This window comes from Myotis myotis, unplaced genomic scaffold, assembly GCF_014108235.1.
Source record: "Myotis myotis isolate mMyoMyo1 unplaced genomic scaffold, mMyoMyo1.p scaffold_m19_p_5, whole genome shotgun sequence".
Taxonomy (NCBI): domain Eukaryota; kingdom Metazoa; phylum Chordata; class Mammalia; order Chiroptera; family Vespertilionidae; genus Myotis; species Myotis myotis.
The window spans coordinates 12,249,198-12,272,019 of record NW_023416357.1 but is presented as its reverse complement, the minus strand read 5'-3'; the positions used below and the strand labels follow the sequence as shown (position 1 = coordinate 12,272,019).

The 22,822-nt window shown below is 40.5% G+C and overlaps 1 protein-coding gene across 1 annotated transcript in view; it reads left to right on the top strand.

The window, feature by feature from the left end:
* SEMA5A (semaphorin 5A) overlaps positions 1-22,822 on the top strand; it is a 400,911-nt gene that overhangs the window by 210,709 nt on the left and 167,380 nt on the right. Inside the window, exon 5 of the mRNA XM_036309681.1 lies at positions 3,689-3,734. Within this exon, the coding sequence (XP_036165574.1) occupies positions 3,689-3,734 (46 nt within the window). The remainder of the gene's footprint in view (positions 1-3,688; positions 3,735-22,822) is intronic.

Genomic DNA, 22,822 nt, shown 5'->3' with positions numbered 1-22,822 from the left:
TGCAATTTTTGGATTCATTGGTTTTTATTAGGTTAAAAAAATAATTGAGGAAAAGTTAAAAAAAATTACCAATTTGCATTTTATAATCCAGAAGATATCAAAGAAAAAGTTCAAATTTCTGGTGCTTTTCTTCATTAAGGTGGTGGTGGAGGTGGTACTGGCAGTGATAATATCTCATTATTACTGTGATATTTTTCCTAATAAGCACACTCCTCCTCTCTACCCCTTCCATTCACCTATTAAATGCCTCTACCATCCTGATTTATTACTGATGAGATAGTTGTGAGGGCACCATAGTTCTCAGCTGTTTAGTGAATGCAGAGTAAATAGTTAAAATCACTGGTAAAGTATGGGAGTAGAGAGTGGTACTTTTATAGACAGTGGGGACCTGAGGGACAGAAAAAGAATGGTCAGCAGAGTTAGGTTCGCTTGGGAGCTGTAGGCTGAGATGTGGCATGATTGTCATCATAAATCAGTGTCTTCCTGTCTTAGTCCATCCGAGCTACTGTATCAAAATACCACAGACGGAGTAGCTTATAAACAACAGTAATTCATTTCTCATACATCTGGAGGCTGAAATTCCCAGATCAGGGTAGCAGCATGGGGAGCTCTGGTGAGGGCCTGCTTCTGGATGGCAGATGGCCAGCTTCTAGCTTTGAGTCCTCACATGGTGGACAGGGCTCGGAATATCTCTGGAGTCTCTTTTATGGGGGTGATAATGCGCCTCTCAAAGGCCCTATGTCCTAATACCATCACCTTTGGGGGTTAGGATATTTAACATGAATTTTGGGAAAACTCAAATATTAAGAGTGTAGTGCTTCTCCTATAGAAAACACCTGAGAACTGGACCCAGGGGTTTTGGAGAATGATCTCTGTACCTTCTCCAATCCTCTCTCCAAGTAGAGAAGACTTTGAATGCTTCTCTCCAGCTGGCCTGCCCAGAACTCTGCAGAACATCAGGGACATTACCGTCCTCTTTCCTCAGTGACATCAAGGGACGCTTTGCTCTTCCTTTGGGTATGAGAGCTTCCTTTCTCAAAAGTTTCCAGTAATAGATACAATAGTGTGGGCGTGTGTGTGTGTGTGTGTGTGTGTGTGTGTGTGTGTGTGTGTGAGAGAGAGAGAGAGAGAGAGAGAGAGAGAGAGAGAGAGAGAGAGAGAGAGAGGTGGATGTCCTTGTAATATCATCAAAGGCCTCAGGTAATTCATTGACTGAACATGTGAATGGTTTCTTTTACAGGGAATATTAACAGAGCCAATGAGTTGGAAAGAGTGTGATGACTGGGTCCCAGAACTGAGACAAGATAAACAATGTCTTTTTTTTTTCTTTCTTAAAAATTCAGCCATGGAAAATATGCTGAGAATTTAATTGTGCCTAGAAATTTTGATATATTTATAAACTGCCTAGCAGTAGCTATATTAATTGCATTTTTACAATGTGTCAGACACCATTCTAAGTGTTTTCCTTTGATTTAAACCTCACAACCACCCCAGGGGGCAGCTTTGATTGTTGGCTCCATTCTACAGATGAGAAGACTGAGGCACACAGTGCTACAGCTTCCTTCCTAAGGGATGGTGGTAGAGCTTTGGCTTTTGCACAAATATTCTCAACCACTAGGCAATGCTATCTCCTGTAACAGAGGGACAATGACCACTGTCTGCTTCGTACATCCAGGAAGCCGCTTAGAAAACCAGCCTGGGGGTCAGGGTCAGGTGCCCTGGTACTGCCTGATGGCCAGTGATTGCCTCTGGTGCCACTTGTATACTCGGCACCTGAAAGACTTTTCTCTCTGTGTGTATAGATTTCTAATGTTTCTTACAGGAGTCCTGCTAGTCTCTATTTACCATCAGTGAGATCTTGGAAGCTCTCCAAATGCAAGCTGGCCTCCAGGGGTGCCTACCAGGAAGCTGGTCTGCAATCTTCCACGCGTGCACTGAGTTCACCATCCTTTCCCTGCAGGGAGGTGTTTCTTTTGGAAGCCTTACCTCTGCATGGTGCCTGCCTAAATAAAAATAGACTCTTGCCCACGCCGGTTTGGCTCAGTGGATAGAGCGTTGGCCTGTGGACTGCAGGGTCCCAGGTTCGATTCCCATCAAGGACACATGTCAGGGTTGCAGGCTCTATCCCCAGTTGGGGCGAGCAGGAGGCAGCCGATCAATGCTACTCTCTCATCATTGATATTTCTCTCTCTTTCTCCCTCTCTGAAATCAATGAAAATCAATGTGCCTGGGGTTATTTTCAGAGGTTAAGTTGGAGGGACACAAAGAATGTGGCAAAGAGGCCATTGTAGTGGTTGGAGGAGGCCATTTTCACTGAGTTCACGATGGCAGTGCCCCCATGGCAGGGGAACAGATTGTGAGAAATCTGAGTGCCACGTGGGTCGATTCCTAGGATGCGTGAGACCAGCCTGAAAGGGATCTTAGTCCTGTTTCTTCCTCAAGCAGTATGTGCATTCATGCTATTGGATGTCAGCTTCCCTACTGCGTTGTCCTCCCCATCTCTAGCCACACCATAAGCCCGTCATTTGGTCCTGTAGGTTTTGCCTTTGGCCTAACTCGACTGTCACTTCTTATTTCTACTGGGACAGCATGTCTGCTTCTGACATCTACCTACCTTCCCATATAGTTAAAGTAATCTACAATTCTTTCTTACTGGTGTTGGAAAATTGTTTGTTGTTTTTTTTAATATATATCTATAACCTTGGACCAAACCATTATAACTTAACCTCAGTTTCACTGGGACTCCTCCCCACCATCCTGCATTCTTGGGGCCTGCTTTCCATTACTATATGCCAATTTCTCCTGGCTTTATTGTCTGCACCTGGGCTGACTTTCTCCTCCATTCATCCCCAGGGTGCTGCTCCTGCACTCCAGCTTCTTATCTTCATGCAGTTTCTTCACGATTTGAGTTAGAGGCTGAGAAATCTCACAGGGAGGCCCATCCGTTCTTTCTAAAAGCCACAGCACTAGGGTCCAAAGCCTAATGCAAAGCTAATGTGACCCAAACATACAGTCCCCAGCCAACCCCCTGTCTCATGCTCTGCTGGCCTTGATTGCATATTTATTTCACTGTTCTCCCCATTCACAGTTGAAAGCTGATAGTTTCCTTCTCTCTGATTTCCTGTTTCACACTTGGAAAGATAGGGCTGACTCTTTCAAGCCCTTGATGCTGGATAAAGTTTCTGCTTCTAAACTTATGATCCACTAACTACATCTAACAAGACAGAGCACTCTAATACTCAGAGCACTGCTGAGTTCAAAACCTGGACACATTTTCATGATAAAACCCAGTGAATGTAGGCGACCTGTAAGAATGAAGACTCATGAGGAATGGTTTTCTATCATCTTCAGTTTCAGAATCCAAGGCCCATGTCCTTTTGTCCATTTCACATAGATCAAGAGAGCCAATAGTAATGTAGACTTAGCTGAGTCTCCTACATGCACACACACACCTTGTACCTTAACTTTCTCACCTATCTTAAATGTGTGTTTGTCGCATTACTGAATTCCATTTTAAACTATGAGGTCCAAGGAAAACTGTGCTACATGCATTCTTAGCAGGAGGATGCTTTGAAAACCAAAATTCATGAAGGTGGTTTTTTCTTTATTTCTTTGTTCTTATGATTTTTATGAACTGTTATTTTTTTTGGACTTATGAAAAATAAAACTCTCTTTTTACCTTTTGCAGAAACTACCTCTTCAGGTTACAGCTTGACGATTTGTCTCTGATCCAGGTAGGTGCAATTCATTTTCCTCAAGCTTTCCTTTTCCATCCCAATTAGCTCACTGTCCGAGGGTGTAAAGACAGATGTGTGTAAAAAGGTATTAATCAGGGCTGTGCGGGGATGCATTGCATCCGAAGGTCAGGCCACAGGGGTCTTGGCTGCCCTGCTTGATATGAGTCACCACCTGCTTTGATTCACAGTTGGCCCCTTTCTCCCATTGTGAGTTCCTCTTCCTTTCAAGGGCACCATCTGACTTCTCTTCTTCAAATGATAGATAATTTAAAGGACACTTCCTCAGTGTCTGGGGGTATCCTGTTCTGCCCCAGTTGGAATAATCATTGATTATTTAGTTGATGCTTTCAGCCATCACATTCTCATAAAAATCAACCCTCTTAAAAAAATCATTGTTTCCTCTTTCTAATGAAATAACTATGAACATATGTGTGGAAAACTACCTATAGCAAAGCATTAAAATAAGTGATGCTACATAAAATGACAATTTACCTACATCTGTGTTCAGGGTTTAAAGAAGGAGCATGTGACTCTTATGTTGAATGGAGTATTTATTTTATTGTCGGAGCTGAACCACCAAGGCCCAGTTCCCCTCCTGGCTTTTAGACGTCTGATGACCAGGGTCTCCTTGGAGGGGAGAAGGTTAGGGCACAGATGTCTCCTTCAACAAGGTTCTAGAACTCCCCTTGGACATGTCAGAATTCTGGGGCTGTGTAATTTGGAAACCGTTCCTCAAGCAGTTTTAATGCCACTCTCATGTGCTGGAATTCTATGAAGTTATTGGAAAGAAGTTTATATCATTTTCTTTTCTTTGTGATGCTGGTATTAATGGACATGCAGGAAACTTTCATTACCAGTGGTGAAATAAGCCAGTCCCACAAGCAAAGCTGATATTGGTAAAATGCAAGGGCTTTGAAGGTGGTAGACTTGCTAGCTCCATGATTCCCAGCACTGATGGGTTTCCTCATCTGTGAAATGGCCACAAAACACTCCCTCCCCCATACTGTCACTGCCAAGGTTAAATGAAGTAAAGCATGCACAAGAGATAAGGCACAGTGCTTTTTGAACAAATGTTAATTGCTTGTGTTTTTTAAATGGAACAATAATAAACAATACATTATTATCCTAATTGTTTCATTGCACTGGGCAATGAATTGTCTTTTCACTGAAATTTTGTATATAACTAAAGTCTTTAAAAGAGTGCATTGGTTGGTAAAAGTATAACGTATGAATAATGACTCAGAATGGTCAGCAGTTTAACCAAAATACTGTTTTAAAGTTCTGATTTTTAAATAATCTTTTGTAAAAAAAAAAAATGTAGACTTTTTAGTAGATTGGAACTGCATATTATATGCTCATTGTGATTCTCATGGTATAGTATATTATCTGGCATACTGTGTGTTTAAGTAGGATGTGCAGCCTGGCCACTGTGGTTCAGTGACTGAGCATCAACCTATGAAACTTGAAGTCACAGTTCAATTCCCGGGCAGGGCATGTGCTTGGTTTGTAGGCTTGATCCCTAGTATGGGGTGTGCAGGAGGCAGCCGATCAATGATTCTCTCATCATTGATGTTTCTCTCTCTCTGTCCCTCTCCCTTCCTCTCTGAAATAAAAATATATTTTTTAAAAAGTAGGATGTGCAGATATGTGTGTGTACAAGTATATTCATGGATTTCCTAATTTCCTAGCTCTCTTGGTTTAGAGGGCCTAGAAAGAAGCAATGAACACACTGAATACACAGGACTCGATTTCCTAATCTCATTCTCCGCTGAAATAAACCAAGATTTTGTATCAAAGTAGCTGGTTCTAGGGCCCAGGTAATGAAAGTCTCAGTTAAGCCTGGAAGGTATTTTGCTCCAGAAATTAAGGATGCATTCAGAGAATGAGGAGGGCATGTCAAAGGGAGCTAGGGACCAGCTTAAATACATGGAGGAGCTCTGGGGCAAGTTGATTGCTGAAATTAATAATGATGGTATCAGAATAAATTAAGAATCCATGAATAATAACTAATATAAAAAATAAGTGAACGAATTACCAATTGAGACAGAAGGGGCTGCCCTTCCTTACTGTAAACTGCCAAAATGAATGCTGAAGTTTATGGGTAAGAGTTTGATGATGACCAAGATATCTATATATTCTCAAAGTATTCACCTATAAAATACTTATTTATTATAAGAGGAAAACTTGTGACTTGATAGTAAAAAAACCTGGTCAATCTCACTTTAACCACTTAGTTGAAGGTATCTTCACTATTATGGGACAAAGAGCTGGTATAAACCTCCTGATTCAGTGCACTGAGAAGGACACAGCAAGATTTCCATAATATTACAGCCAAAAATTTTAACCAATTTCACTATGAGGAACCATTACACAAACCAAAACTGAGGGGGCAGTCTACAAAATGCTTGCTTCCACTTTTAAAAATCACCAAGTCATGAAAGGCTTGAAAAGAAGACTTATTCCATCAAAAAAAAAAAAAGAAAAGAAAGAAAAAATTGACTTGATAATCAAATGAAACACTTGATCCAAATTGCATCTTGTAACAGAAAAAAAGAATATTTATAATCCACTCATCTGCTGATGGGCACTTAGGCTGTTTCCAAATCTTAGTTATGGTAAATTGTGCTGCTATGAACATGGGGATGCATATATCCTAAATTGTGGTACATCTACACAATGGAATACTATGCTGATGTAAAAAAGAAGGAATTCTTACCATTTGCAACAGCATGGATGGAACTGGAGAGCATTATGCTAAGTGAAATAAGCCAGTCAATGAAAGAAAAATACCACATGATCTCACTCATTTATGAATAATAAAGACCATTATAAACTGATGAACAAAAATAGATACAGAGACAGAGCAGCATCGAATAGACTGTCAAACTACAGCGGGAAGGCCGGGGAGGGTTGGGGCGGCGGGAGGGAGGGTTTAAGAGATCAACCGAAGGACATGTATGCATGCATATAAGCATAACCAATGGACACAAGACACTGGGAGGTAGGGGAGGCTGGGGGAAGGTCAAGGGGGAAAAAAAAAGGAGATATATGTAATACTCTTTGTAATACCTTAAGCAATAAAACAAAATTAAAGAATATTTGTGCTATAAAGAATACTACTGGGACAACTGCCAAAATGTTAAGGTCTTTAGATAGGATAGTAGAAATGTATTAATATTATTGATTTTGATACATGTAATGTGATTATTATATAGGAGAATGTGCTTATTCTTTGAAAAAACCTACTAAGATAAGTAGAGGGTAAAAAGTATTATTTCTGCAACTTTTCCTGTAATGATTTTAATAATTATAATGTGTGTATGTAATATTATATATAATACACAATTGGCAGAAAGAATGATAAAGCAAATGTGATTAAAAGATAATAGGGGTATTGATTCAAAATAATATTGAATGTAAACTATGAATGAAAATAAGAAAAGTTCATAGGTGAAATCTAAAAGTCTGGGTGAGTAGTTTTTAAGAGTCCTTTGTCCTTTTCTTGCAGTTTTTCTTGATGTTATTTCAAAATAGATGCAAAAAATTGGAAGATGCACTTGCCATTAGCCCATATATGATGTAATTGTGGAGAAAGGGAAACTGCTTTTTCATTTCTTGCTTCTTGTTGTCATGACTGCCTGTGGTGGGAGTCAGGTCTAGGTTACGGATGGAACTAAACTGTTCTTGAAGTATGGAAAATCCATCAGCATCACCGCCCAATCAGAGATGAGAGTCTATGACATAGAGCCAAGCAGGAGGACAGGGGCTTTCTGAACGGTTGCCTTGATAACCCAGCCCTAATAACAGGTGCCAGACATCACTCAGTCCTAGTAATATTGGTGCAAACCGCACAACTCTCCTTTCACATTTTTGGTTGTGTATGCTTCTTGGTAGCCTCCTGTCTACTCACTGTGGAGAGAGATAAAGCTGGCAGTTCTTCCCATCAGACTGTTTTTTTCTTACATGTCTCCAATAAAGTTGTCTTGTTGATATCTATGAATATTTCAGCTTAGTTTACATGACTGTTTTCAAGGCTGACAAGAAAGAGTAGGCACACCGATGAAGAAAGGACTGAACTGGTATTAGAAAGAGCTCTGTCCAGTAGGAACCTCATGTGAGTCTCATTGCTAATTTAAGATATCTGGTGGTGGTCACATTGAATGTACAAGTATGCAGGGGAAATTATTTTTAATAACATATTTTACTGAAGTCATTATATCAAAACCATCATTTCAACATGCACCCATAACATTAGAAGAAATTGAGATATTATATTCCCTTTTTCTTTTTGTATTAAGTCTTCGAACTCTGGTGTGTGTTGCTCTCAGAGCATATTCCTATTCGAAATAGCCAGCATTTGAAGGCTCAGTGTGGTTAAGTGTAACCCAGTTGTACAGTGGAATTCTAGGTCATGAGTAACAGACGCATTTATGACTTCGATGCCTTTGGTTGTGTTTTAAAAATGTTATTTTCTGCCTGGGAGCATCTGGATTGATTTGGATATCTCAGGCTAATAATTGTATCCTTTCCTCTCTCTCCAAAAATAGAACTTTTTCTTTAAACATGGGAAAATGAGGAAACTGAGTCCAGGGAGAACAAGCAATGGGCAAAATTGGAGAGCATCAGAACTGAGAATCAGTGATACCTCAGACAAGCTTTGTTTGATCTTGTCCCTCTCTGCCCAGCATTGCAGTGTTCTTGCCTGTCCCTGTCACCTGCACCACCGTTGGACAGTTTCACCTTGTCTCTATGCTGCTTATAACTTCCCAAACTGCAGGTTATTTCCAAGCTTTAAGAATGTGCTGTTGCTGTCCTCTCTCCTGGAAACATGTTCACCCTACCCTCTTCTCAATCTAGAAAAAGATGGCCCAGACTGAGTCTCACGTTACCCGTTCTCCTCTTTGTAACCCATCCCGACTCTCTTTGGGCTGATGGCCCTTGGATGCCTTTTATAGGGTCTGAGCCCTTACTTCTGACTCGAACCTACTGCCTCTCATTGATGTTCACAATGTGTGCTGCGAGGGGCATTGTGCTTCTCTGTCTCCTCAGTATTAGATTCGAGCAGGCCATTAGGTTAGGTTAGGTGGTAGACTCAAGACAAATGTCTGTGAAAGTTTTCATCCCTTGATATTTAGCAACATGTTCACTCTTTCTTTATCTTTTTTAACTTACTATTAGCGGAGTGTGGGTAAATTGAATATTTTTGTCCCTAAAATGAAGAGAAAGAGGTTGTGCAGCCCAGATAGTAGAGCAATGAGAAATACATGCTGAAATAGGCACCCTAAAGCACAGCTGTGCACATTCTCACCCCACAGGACAGTTCTAGAACAATCTAGGCAGTTCTGACTCTGATTCACTTCTTTTGTACATCCCTGTCTGCTCAATACTGTTCTACACTTTCCCTCTTCTGTAATGTCTTCTCCCATCTTGACATTGTTTTAGGATTAGTGCCAGGAAAGCAGATGTTGAATAGTTTCTTTTTTCAAAACTGCAGTGATTTTCACAGAATTCTAGAGCCCCTCCTCGCTGTCTGTGTCCCAAGCTCAGCGTGCTGCTTTATGTAGAGAGCCAGCACGGGCTGGGGCACAGCAGGAGCACGTGGAATACCCCTTAGTGCTTCTTTTCTCTCTCCACTTCCTCAGGTCAAGGTGGTCCCTACATGACTCTTTGGTGATCCCCAAATCTGTTGTTTAGTGAGAGCAGAAGAGGGGGTTTCAGCTCTCATTTCTGCCAGAGTGGTGAGAGGAGGTTGGGAAGTGAGCTGATGGTGTGATAGTAGGAGTCGGAGCACATTTCCAAAGATGGTCATGCCTGTGGCTCAGCCTGGGGAATTGTGCTGAAATCCACTGATGAGAAAACGGGCTTTTGTGGGGTGGCTGCAGAATGGGAAGGCTCGCTGCAAGCCTGATGTTGTCAACAGTCTGGAACTGGAGTCCACAGAACCCAAGTCGGAAGTCTTGGGACAGGGTATCGGGAATAAATGGTGCTGGAAAAATAAATAAAAGTATATAAAGAAGAAAGAAAAAGTAGTCTTGTTGCATTTGCCTCCCTTGTAGGGTGAGATATCAACAGTGGAGTTTCTAAAGCAGTAAAGATTTGAGCAAGGATTGGGTTAGGACACGATTAATCTACTACTCTAAGTTAACAGTATCTTTTTGAGTTAGATCTCTTGGTTTCACCACAGAAATATTCACAAATAAATAAACCACGAGGTAACAATGGCTGTATTTGGAATATGTACTATGCTTTTTGTTTTATCAACAGCCTAAGGTATTAAAGTGAAAGATTGAGTCACTTTTAATTTCAATAAATAAAACCTGGTTTTCATCAACCACTAGGAGGGAATCAAATATTAATGTGATATCATTTATGAGGGAAATTCCCTCGCAGCTTGCCACGTGCTGAAATGGAGCCACTGCATCTTGGAAACCAATCATTTTCAGGCATCCTGATAGAAGACGTGGTGGTTTACCGTTATGTGTCTCTCCTCGTCATAATAACAGATTCAACTCTTCCGTATCACTTTTCTTCTTGCCTTGATCACAGTCATTATTTTGAAAGAACAAAGCTTTTCGAAAAATATGAAAATGCAGCTGGTCTCCAGACTGATTCCCATTTGCCCATCTGGGATTGTACCCTGGCTGGCCCCACGTACACGCTCCCTGAACAGCCTCCTGAGAGTACAGAGGGGCTGCAGCTCATTTAACCTCGCTCTCCTCCTAACGTTCTTCAGGGAAATAGCTCAAAATACATTTCTATATTGTTTTGTTACCGAGAGAAAAGAAATTCACAGCCTGCTTCTCACTTACAACTGCAGGAGTAAGCATAAAAATTGAAATCTGTGTTTCCATTTGCCACCTGCCTCTCTGTGGCTTCTAAATTGAAAACTGTTAAATCTCTCTCTACCTGGTCAATATCGGTAGAGAAGTCTCTGGAAAGTTGACATAGGTGTTAACTTTGTTTCCTGTATATTTGGGCTTGGGGAATTGAGTTTCAATTTCTAAACCAGTGTTGCTCAACTAGGAGCTATTTAACCCACTGGAAACATCTGGTTGTCACCCCAGGTAGGGGAGGCTACCACTGGCCTTTGGTGGATAGAAAACTGGGGAAGGAGGACACTGCCAAAAACCCTGTCATGCCCAGGGAAGCCCCTTCATGTTCAACTAGGAATGTCCTGGCTCTGAATATGAGTGGTGTCAAGGTTCAAAGACCCTGGGTAAGGCGATTGTAACCTCAGCTTCCACATGTTTTGAAGAAGCCACTCTTCCAGTTGGTGGTGTTACTGTTACTTGACTAAATGTATAAGATTCGTTTTGGGCTTAAGGAATTTTCCTCTTTAGATTTCTTCATATATTTAACCAAACACATGTATGAATCCTTAGTGGCCATTTCTAAAGAAGCCACTGGGAGCCTTGAGTTTAAATTGATTCCTTTTATTAATATGAAATTGAATTTCAAATAAATTGAATCAATTTATAATACCAATACTCTCTCTAATAGGTCAGAACAATATGAAATAACTCCCCTCTGTTGCAATTCATCTGTATAGTTTCAAGAATGATGTATTAATTAATAATTTAGAATAACTATTCAAATGAGATAATCACGTTAATTCATTTTTAAAATCAAGCTTTATATTCATATTGAACAAGAGGAGACTTGTCTCCCCTGTAGTCCTCAAAAATCACGATTCTAAATTTTATTTAATTTCTTTCTTTATTAAATATATTCTTAAAATTATACTTTTGTAGAAGTAGAAGGAATCTTAGAGATAATCTTTATTAAAACCTTTTAGGGGTCTGAAAATGAAAGCCTGCATCTCAGTTAAATTTTTACTGGAATACAGCCACTCTTTTCTTTGCATATCACCCACTGGCGATCATAGTTAATAAAGTTTATTGGAACATAGACATATCCATTCCTTTCTATGTTGTCTGTGGCTGCTACATTAGTGGGGCTGACTGACCCACACAGCCTAAAATATCTACTGTTTGACCCTTTAAGGAAAAGTTTGTCACCTGTTATGGTACCTAGTACACTGTAAGTTTTCAATGAGTGTTTCCTGAATGGACGAGTGAACTCAATATAATGCAGTGTTATTCTTTGTTTTTGCTCTTTTAGACAGTGTTGTGTCGATGTGCTCATTTTGACTCCTTGTGCAATAATTTAATGGACCTCTACTAAACTGTAACCCATCGGTTGGGAACTAAGATAATGTAATGATTTGTCCCCAGATTCGTGTCTCTCACATTTGGTGAAAATTCCCTGTCAAGAGCTGTTTTATCTACCCATTTGTTCAATCACATTCCCCTTCTTTTTCTCATAACTTCCTGGAGGATTTAAAGTTACTCAGGCACATTTTATATAGACTAAGGTTTTATTAATTTCAGAGAGTATTTGTCAAATTGTGTTAACTGCTGTTAACAGAGCATTGCACTGTCAGTGGCTAAACATACATGCAGAAACCTTATTCCTCATTTGTGTGACAATCTCCTGCACAGGGTCAGGCTGTTTTCCCTGCTGCCATCCAACGGCCCAGGATGGTCTTCTTTATAGTTCACCTTCTTTATAGTTCACCATCTTCAGCCCACACTTCTACGGGCAGCATGGAGGAAAACGTGGAGGATCATGCCAAGGAGATCTATATGGGCCATGCCAGGAAGTGGCACACCTCCCTTCTGCCCAAATTCCAGTGGCCATAACTGAGTCACATGGCCTTAACCAAGGGAAACGGGCTGGGAAGTGTAGTTCATCTGTGTACCCAGGAAGAGGCGTAAAACTCTGCCATTTAGATAATGGAAAGCATGAGCATTTTGTCCTAGACAGCACTGGGGAAAACAAGACCACCCCCTAGGGATGCACTTAGATGTTCCCTGTTCTCTCAGCAGGTTTCCCACACCCAGCCATCCCAGCCATTCTAATTTCCTACTAAACACAAAAAGATTTATTTATGCTTCTAACATTTCTGTAAATAACAAAGTGGGGATACTTTGAACAAACCACTTAACCTCTTTGGACCTCAATTTTCTCCATGGTGCGTTTTGGAGAGGAGACTCAGGAATTATCCCTGAGGTTCCTTTCAGCATTAAAATCTTAATGTGCACCATTCTTCCACTTACTCTTTCTTCTGTCATTGCTTAAATGCTCCTGGATTTCTTCTTCTTTAAAGGAAACTTACCCTATAATTGGACACTTGGCTTTATGCTTATTTTATGTAACTTTAATGACCTAATTTGTCATAAAATAATGATGACTCAACAATAGTAATAGCAGACAGCATTTGCTGTGCCCTTACTCTGTATTCAGCTATTCTCATGCATCATCTCATTTTTGTTTTCTCAGCAGCACTAAGGAGTAGGTATTATTTTCAATATTTTATAGAAGAGGAGTTGATTTATCCAAGATCCCTGAGCCAATATGTTGAAGAGCTAGGCTTTGGACCTGGGTATGTTGGGCTTGAGAGGAGAGCCTCTAATCTCTACCCAATATGCTACTTTATTATACTCACCTGTATTGACCACCACATGACCGATGGTTGATGACTGACTCTTGGTGAATAGAATTGTTAATTCATAATGTAATTTATATCTGGGTTTTAGGTCAAGTTTCCTGTAAGTCTGAAATGGGGATTCCTGTGTTTGTGTCTCGTTGAGAGCACATTCTCAGTGAGTGTGGAGTGGTGGGTACAGCAGAGAAAGGATGGAAGCAAGGGTTTGCTCTCAACTGGAGTCCAGCACCCGCCTAATGCCAAGGTATTCTGGAGTGTGACTAGAATCTCATTTGATTCCCTTTGAGGCAAGGGGGATGATTTATACCCAAGTATTCCTTGTCCTCAGTCTTTAGCTAAAGATTTTCAAATTTGGAGGGTATGGTGGCATAATCTCTTGACCAGCCAAGAGCAATTCTCCAGAGAAGGGCACAACCTTGAGCCAATATCAACCAGCAATGACAGCAACCGGAGGGAGGTGCATCATTCTGCAAGGAGAGTTAGGGAGGGCATGAGAGCACTCTTATAATGTGCATGACTAGTATTTTATGTAGGCTTGTCCTGATGTTCTAACCCAAGCACTGAAGAAGTGAAATATTTTTTTTGTGTTTGGAAGAGAAAGCAATACATGCTTGATTATTGAATGCATTCTGTTGTGTTGTACATGACTTAGTTTTTAATAATTCTACATATCCATATCTGAATTTATGCTTCACTTGTAGCCTCAAAAACTAAATTGAAGATGCATGAATATTTTTCTCAGTCATGTGTATCATTTGGTTTCATGATACCAAATCAGGAAATTTCTGTAAGACAATAGCAAACACTGTCTGACAATCACAGGCTGCTAGATAAATGGAGGGGTACATTTCATTTATCTCAAATGCATTTCTCCTTCTATTTCAGAAGTGGCCCCAGAACCTGACATAACTGTTGAATGATGGGCATGCTTAGAATTCTCTGCCCTGTTTTCATTTTCTTTATTTGTGTGCCTCATTCAAAATGCTGACACAGATAGATAAACCAATGTACCAGGAAAGTCCTTTGTTTCAAATATAAGTAATGGATTTCTTGTTTGGTGAGATTATGTATTCTGGAGCTTAAGTCTCCCAATTACCTAGGGACCAAGTGAAAATAAATGGCAAGGGAGAAATACAGATGAAAAATGTGAGTCACATTGGCCTACCATTCTCTTGAATGAATTAACTGAAACTCTTTATTTGATGACTAGAGGCCCGGTGCACAGGATTCATGCACTGGTGGGGGGCGTGGCCTGTGGGGATCAGCCCGCTGTGGGAGCACTGTTCATCCTGGTCAGCCGAGCAGCACTCCCACTGTGGGAGTACACTGACCACCAGGGACAGCTCCTACATTGAGCTTCTGCCTCCGGGTGGTCAACAAGTGTCATAGTGACTGGTCGACCGGTTATTTGGTCATTCCGCCGTTCGTTCGCTGGGCTTTTATTAAATAGGATTATTTAACATATAAGCCATTTGTCATCCTGAATTTATTCAGTAACTGTGATGGAGTTGGATAGAGCAACTGTGGTACCACTGTGATGGGTACTTCCCTTGTTTAATATATGTCCCTCAAACTCTCCTTTTGCTATTCTGTTGTAGCTAACCTAGAGTTTTTATATTATTCTTGCTTCATTATGTCACAGTCTTTAATTTGTTTACATTAGTTCCTTGTTTACATTAGTTCCTTGGAGCTAGCCTCTTGAAAACAATAAGATGTGATCTCTGCTATGATTTTATATGGGTTGACTGAACAGTTAAATTCTTGAAGTCTTCATTTTCAAATTTTGGGGATACTCAATTATTTTTTTCATGTTCTCTGGAAAGTAAACAGGCAAGTTGCCCACTCAGATGTTTACTATTAGAAGTAGTCTATTTAATAAGAAAATAAGTATAACTAGGTATGAAGTTGTGTTAATAATTGCATTCCAAAGACCACACAAAGTCTTTTGCTGTAAAAATTTAAATCATTTAAATAAAGGAACAATGAAATCAAAAGTAGTCTTAAAGTATAGCCATTAGTTTCTGGTTTAAGAGGGTGAAGAGAATTCATATACAGATTCTACATATATCAAAACCATAGCATTTAAGTGGCAATGCTATATAAAAGAAAAACATGAGTACTAGAAATGGAATCTTATATATACCCTGATTTGAACACTTTTTTTTTTTAAGTATAGACAACATCCTTTATTTGAACATTTGGGAATATAGAAGAATAGGAGAAACATACAATCCAAAACATGGTGTTAACAGCCAAATAACAACCAAAATTAATTACTTCAGATGAAAGGGGAATAATTTAAGGAGTACAGTATGACATTAAATAAATTTTAAATATTCAATGAAATTTCAGAATATACTGTGGGTTTTCTGTAAAAAATGGAAGATTGAACACACACACTCCCAATTACCTCAGCTTTTTCCTGACACATTTTGAGGACAGAAGGAAAATTTTAAATGTCATAAGCCCACAGGAACAAATGAAATGGGAGAGAAGATGAAACTGCTCTGGATTTAGCTAGAGGCTGAGCCTCCAGTGATGGCTGATGCTCAGAGAGAGAGAAACAAGCAGCTATTTGGCAGTCATACAAAGGTCTAGTCACAAATTAAAGATTAAATGGGCCTCAAACATGTGGGCAGTCTTCTCCCTGAAGATGTTTTCCAAACTGATGATGCGAGGGACATGCAGCTAAAGAGCTAAGCTAGTACAGAGGACTGAGGAGCAAAATACCCACCAGGCTCCTGATTGAAGTCCTGGAAGACATGTCCTAGAAACAAAGATGGAACAGGAGCACATTAAACTCCAGACTGTACCTCAGCCTGGACTTAGCTCAGCTCCTGCGTTCACTCCTCCCAGCCACCCCCACATTGGTTAGAGTCCCAGCGGTTCTCAACCTGTGGGTCGCGACGCCTTTGGCGGTCGAACGACCCTTTCACAGGGCTCGCCTAAGACCATCCTGCATATCAGATTTTTACATTACGATTCATAACAGTAGCAACGTTACAGTAATGAAGTAGCAACAAAAATAATTTTATGGTTGGGTCACAACATGAGGAGCTATATTTAAAGGGCCAGAAGGTTAAGAACCACTGGTTTAGACATTCAGAGATAAATGCCAAAACTGACCAGTCAAAGAGTTGAAAGGTCTTACTTTGAACAAACAAAATATATGCCATACATAGAGGGCTTACTCTAGCCTTCTGTATTAAGTCCTATAGATTTCTTTATAAATTAAGGACATGTATAATTTAAAAAACAATAAAAAGGTGATATTGTATTTACAAAGATGTGAAGGATGCTATGGAAAAGAAAAAACAATTCATGGAAGTAAAAATATGAAGCCATATATATATATGGTTCATCAAAGATTATGCAAAAAGAAATTAGGAGTTTTAAATAATAATGCTTTTAAGAAGGAAGTAGATTTTTTTTTTTCAATTCACAAGGCTAACAACTAGAAAGTGATTAATTATATAATGATTAATATTATCAAAAACAGAAGTAGAAATTCTATGTGAAAACAAAGATAAATAATAATTATACAACAAAATGGTGCTCCAAATATAAAACAAACGGGATAATTTTAAGTACAAGAAAACAAAAGCATCAAATTTGGGTGGAACATAAGGACCACAGCCTTTAATGTGTATAATTTTATTATAGTTCATGATAAAATTATGTTTATGTTTCTCTCTAACAAGTGATTTGTCTCTTATGAATGGGATATTTTGCTGGATTAATTCCCATCTTCTCCCTTCTGAGAGTCATGCTAATAGCAAGTTTAGATTTTAACATTTGTTCCTTTTCAAAATATTATGTAAAAGATTTAATCAACTTTGTAATTGTCAAGGATTATTTTCTGTTTGTTTCTTCTGATTCTTCTTGAATAGTTGATCTAAGTTTTACTACCTGGAAATGTAACCTTGTTTTATAAAGAAACATGTAGTTAAAAATTAAACAACAACATTAATGACCTTATGTTCAATACTTTTAAAAAAAAAATTAGTGGTAACTTTTAGGAACCTTTAAGGCTTTATATGTCTGATGAAATATGAATTTCAAGTAGTCCTTCAACTTGACCTCAATGTCTCTTTTTATAATTAAGTTAAATCTAGTGTTTGAAGTAAGTGAATTTGCCAGTGGTCATCTCCATGTGATGGGTGGTGTGGATTTTCCTTTTTATACTTTATTATAATTTGCTAAATTGTCTGCATTATTTTTAGTATCAGCAAAGCTAATCAATTTAAGTAGATTTATGAAGGATGAAAAGGACCAAATTTTAGAAGCCGGTTTCAAAAATTCTTGCTGTATAATAATTAAAGTTAATTGAGGGGGTCCTTCTCTCTCCTTCTCACTTGGGGCTAGTAGGAGTTAGGGAAGAAATGCTGAAAGAATGGATACATATCTTCTTTTTCACCATTGACCCTGGTCCCTGCTAGGCTAGCATTTGAACTTCAGACTTCTCAAATTTAGAGCATCAGCTTCTGTCTGAATTTCTAAAGCATTGGCTTTTTCTGGATGTGGTGTTGATGCCCCTGATCTGGGATCCACCTTGACAATCATGGCATATCTGCTCTGAGAAACAGCCATGGGTGAGCCAGGTTCCTGAGCATGAGTGGACATGACCATGAAAATGAGCATGAAATAAAACGCTCTCTTTTCTCACAATCAGTTTCTGAGTTCCACCATGAGGTATGAGATTCAGTTTGGCTTATGTGACCTTTCTAATGTGTACTGACTTCATTGTACCTAGAGAATCAACAGCTCTCCTTTAGCCTGTAAGGGGCTTCGTCACTGTCTTGCTTGTTTACTCTCTTTCTAGGACTACCAGGACTTAATTTCTCCATGATTCTGGAAGAAATGCCAGTGACATGGTGTAGTAGGTTGAAATTAGCAACCCCCATCCCCCAAATGATACCTGTGTCCTAACTTCCTGGAACCTATGAATGTCACCTTATATGGTGACACCATGGTGAAATTAAGACTCTTGAGATGGGAGGTTATCTTTGATGATATGGGTGGGCCCCAAATGCAATCACAAATGTCATCACAAGATGGAGACCGAGAGAGCTTTGACACTTGACAAAGGAGAAAATCATGTGAAAGTGGATCAGGGAAACTCACCTTGAAGATTGAGGTGATGCATCCACAAGCCAAGGAATGTAGCAGCCACCAGCAAGTGGAAGAAGTAAGGAAGAATCTCCACTGGAGCCTCTGGAGGGAGTGTGTCTTTGCTGACACCTTGATTTTGTTTCAATGATGTTGATTTCTGACTGCTGGCTTCCAGAACTGTGAGAGAATATGATTCTCTTGATTTAAGTCATCAAATTTATGGCAGTTTTATTACAGCAGCTTCAGGAAACTAACACACATGACATCTATTTCTTGTATTTTGTAGGCAGGATAGTGACCCAGGAAGCCTAATTAGAGTATCTCATCCAAGGGTATCGCTTTAGTAGCTTTTAAGGACTTTGAAATATGCACTGAGAGAGACAGGGCTCATTTCTTTTTTCTTTTCAATTTTGAACCCAAAGGAAGAAGTGAATTGTAGGCTACTTGTAGCCATCTTGGTCCATGTGATATCTGCTCAAGAATAAGACCCTACAGAGGCTTTATTTAGCAAAAGCTAATCAATTTAAATAGATTCATGAAGAAGGAAAAAAAAAGGCCCAAATTTTAAAATCTGGTTTTAAAGCTTCTTGCTATATAATAGTTAGAATCAACACTTTTGACTTTTTATAGCATACTTTGAATCCTTGGGCTAGTCTGTGCTTGAATCTGCCTTTTTCCTCATGTTTTTTTCCAGTTACTAAATATTTTAAAACTTTTCTTTTTGGCTTACACTAGTTGGAGTTGAATTTTTATCGCTTGTCACAAAGACAGTCCTAAGGGCTTGGTTAAAATGATTGTACTTCTGTCTGCTGCTCACATTTAAATCTTTTCAAAACACATCTGAATGCCAGTGTACACTCACTTTGAGACTCCTGATACTTAGGGATTTTGCTGCCTAAAGTTTGCCTACCCTTTGAGAAGGCTTTGTCTTCGGAGTGCTGAGTCTGATGCATGTACCAAGTGTGTTTTTCTTCCATTTAAAATAAATGTTACCATTGCTTGAGGGAGTCATTTAGATCATAAGAAGCATACTTGGCTTATAAATACAGATCTCAAAATGCTCATTTGGAAGTCACATTTAAACCAGGCAGTCCTTTCCATTACAAAAGACAAAAGTTAAGTCTGAACATATTATCCTTTGGGTAATGTGTGGTTTCCTAGGGCTGCTCTAACAACCACAAATTTAGTGGCTTAAAACAACAGAATTTTATTCTCTCACATTCTGGATTCCAGTGTCTGAAACTGAGGTGTCAGCGAAGCCAGCGGCTCCAGGGAAGAACCTTTCCTCGTTCTCCAGCTCCTGGTGTCTCCGGGAAATTGTGCGGTGGTTCAGTGCCTAACTCCAATCCCTGCCTCTGGCCTCCCCTGTGCCTCAGAGGGTCTCAAACCTCCCTTGCCTTTCTAAGGATGCTTGTCGGTGGATTTAGGGCTGACTAGATAACCTAGGATGATCTCACCTTGAGATTCTCAGTTGGATTTGAAAAGATCTTTTCTCCAAATAAGGTCATGTTCACTTCTGAGGAGGTACATGTTTTGGCAGGCCACTGTTCAACACAGTGCGGGTAGTGTTCAAGGTTCTCTATAGGAGAAAACTTTCCTGAGTTTATGCATTTTCACTTTGAGTAGGTCCTACCTATTCATAGTGCCATGAGGCTTTTCTTGGTGTTACGGCTGCATGCTTTTTTAAATGACTACTTCGCTTTTTCTCTGTCTCAGGGATCCTTAACCTTAGCACTAGTGGCAGCCAGGTCAGATCATTCTTTGTTCTGGTAGCTGTCCTGGCTTTGTGGGATGTAGGACAGAGGCAGTAGCTCTGACCTCAACTCACTAGATGCCAGTAGCGCTGCAACCTTCAGTTGAGACATCAAAAACATCTCCAGGTCTTGCCAAATGCCCATTGGGGTGCACCAACCTCCCCCAGTTGGGAAGCAGGACTCTGTCTCTGTTTCACACTATGATGGTGATAAATGCTTTCTGACAGAAAGACGGAGAGATAAGAGAACAGGAAAGGAGAGGGCACAGAGAGGAATGTAAATTCTGTCTTTCCCATTCCTGAGGTGGACAGAGTGGATTTTCAATGGACTGTGGTACAAGGAAGGAGCTGGAATCCATCCAGTTGCCCCTTTTCTGGAGTGCCCATACCTTAGATGGAGGAGGAGGTTGATAGAGACCTTTTTTGTCCTAATGCCAGTCCCAGTGATAACCAGAAACATGACTCCCTGAGGGACCACACAGGGGATCATTGCTGGCTGGCCTGCTACCCCACCAGGAGCTCCATAGTCCTGGATCCTGGCAATGCCATTGGAGGGAGAAGGGGGTGGGATTGCAGTTTCTTTCTGGTAATATTTGGATGTTGACTCAGTACTATAATAGTGCCTTAAGGTGACAGTATTGGGAACTTCTGGTTCTTCTTCGGGCAAGCATGTCAAACTTGTGGCCCTCGGGATGCATGCCTCATTTATTTGGCTTGTGTTAGCCTTTGAGTTTGACATGCTTGCCCTAGAGGGATCCTGTTGTATTTCAGCTGCAGCGGACATCCATGTCCAGTCCCATGAGGGAAAGAGGAAACGGGAAGTGTTGCTCCTGTCTGTGCAATTCACAGTAATACTGCCAAGTTTTTCTTCTAAATATTCTTTGGCTTTTTGTAGTTTCAGTTAGGAGGACAGAAAAAGGTGCTACACATTATGGCCTCCTCCCTGCAAACCTGTTCAAATGGCAAGTGTTTAGAAATGACAAAACTCTGCCCAAGGCTCTGCCTAAAGGGATGCTCAGAGTTGGCCCTGAGCTCCACCCTGCCGAGGTTGACTTGGGCCGCTGGTGGGCTCTCCTGCCTAGCCTCCCCCGTCACTGATCTCCCTCCCCACACCTAAATAGGTGCCCAACCCATATAAGAAGCTGATGAAAATGCCAGGTGAGCTGTGAGAAAGTCCCCAGGACAAGATGGGCATTAATTAGGCATTCCCACTTGTCTACTTTTGAGTGTTTGCCTGATCTTCATCTGAATTCAAGCCTCCATCTATGTTTCTCCTTGCCATTTCTTCTGCTCAGATCCTACCACCTGTGTCTACTCTCCCCCAGATCAACTTGGTGGGTATTATTTTAATTGTCCCCATCCATGGCAGGTTGTTTCTCCTGCCCCTGGTTTAGTTTACTTGCCTCCATCTCACCAGGATTAGGGCAAATGGGCAGAGGCTCTCCAAGGCTCCATTCTGCATCAAGCTTCTGAGATTTGCATGTATTATTATGGCTGTCCCCTTCTTCTGAGCAGTTGTGCTCACCATCAGTGTTTCATTAACATTGAGGGTGCAGCACATCTAGCTCCCCCTGTGCCTTTAATGGCCTGTTGACTGGGCTTGCTTTATCAAGTCTGTCCAAATGACTCCCTGGAGAGAGCCCAGGCTCCTAACACCTGCATAAGGGAAGAATCTACTTCGGCTAGTGACCTGCATTCAACAGTGGGCAGAGCTGCAAGCTCAATACTAAAATATTATGATAATGATTGGAAAATCATACAGCAAAAGGGCCCTTTAATGTGCTTGAATGTCACTATCCTTCTTTACTAAAGATGTCACTCTGGGTATTTAAAGCTACAAAAATGTCAGCCTCTGTCAGTCTTGGACCAGAACTGTCTTCACAGATATTTTCCTTTAAACTCCTTGTTCAGAATTGTGTGCCAGATAGAGAACAGACCTTATGTTTAATACTAGGGGCCCAGTGCATGAAATTCGTGCACTGGGGAGGGGGTCCCTCAGCCCAGTCTGCCCCCTCTCACATACTGGGAACCCTCAGGGGATGTCCTACTGATGGCTTAGCCCCACTCCCTGCTCCCCTTGAGGAGCGGGCCTAAGCCAGAGTCTGGCCTCCCTTTTTGGGAGGTGACCGGGCTGGTCAGGGGAAGGCACCAGCCCCATAACCCCGCTACTGCAGCCACTGCCAGTCACCGCAGCCACCAAGGTGTTTTCATCAACACGGACTCCAGTCCCTCCACCATGAAAAAATGACAACTTTATTTAGGCATTTTCAAGATGTGTCTTTTGTAGGATATGACATTTCTTTCTTTATTATTTTTTTAAAAATATGTTTCCATTTTTAAAAAAATATGTTTCCATTGATTTTTAGAGAATGTGGTGCCCAAGTCCCCTGCCACCCATCCCCGATTCCCAGTTCGCTATCAGGTGATTGAAGCCTGCCGACCAGGGGGAGGGATCGAGAGGTGGTCAGTGCACCTCATAGTGACTGGTCGAGAGGTCGTTCTGCCGTTAGAGTAAATTTGCATATTACCCTTTTATTATATAGGATATTCTTTACTGTTGAGTATGTGTATGCATGTGTATTTGTGTGTGTGCGCGCACGCATGTGTGCATGCGTGCGTGCCACGTAAGTGTATTTCTCCCCTTTGTGGAATGTTTTAGTTGATGGTATAGAATATAGAAAAAGTATATATTTTTTAACAAGTTGAACTTGT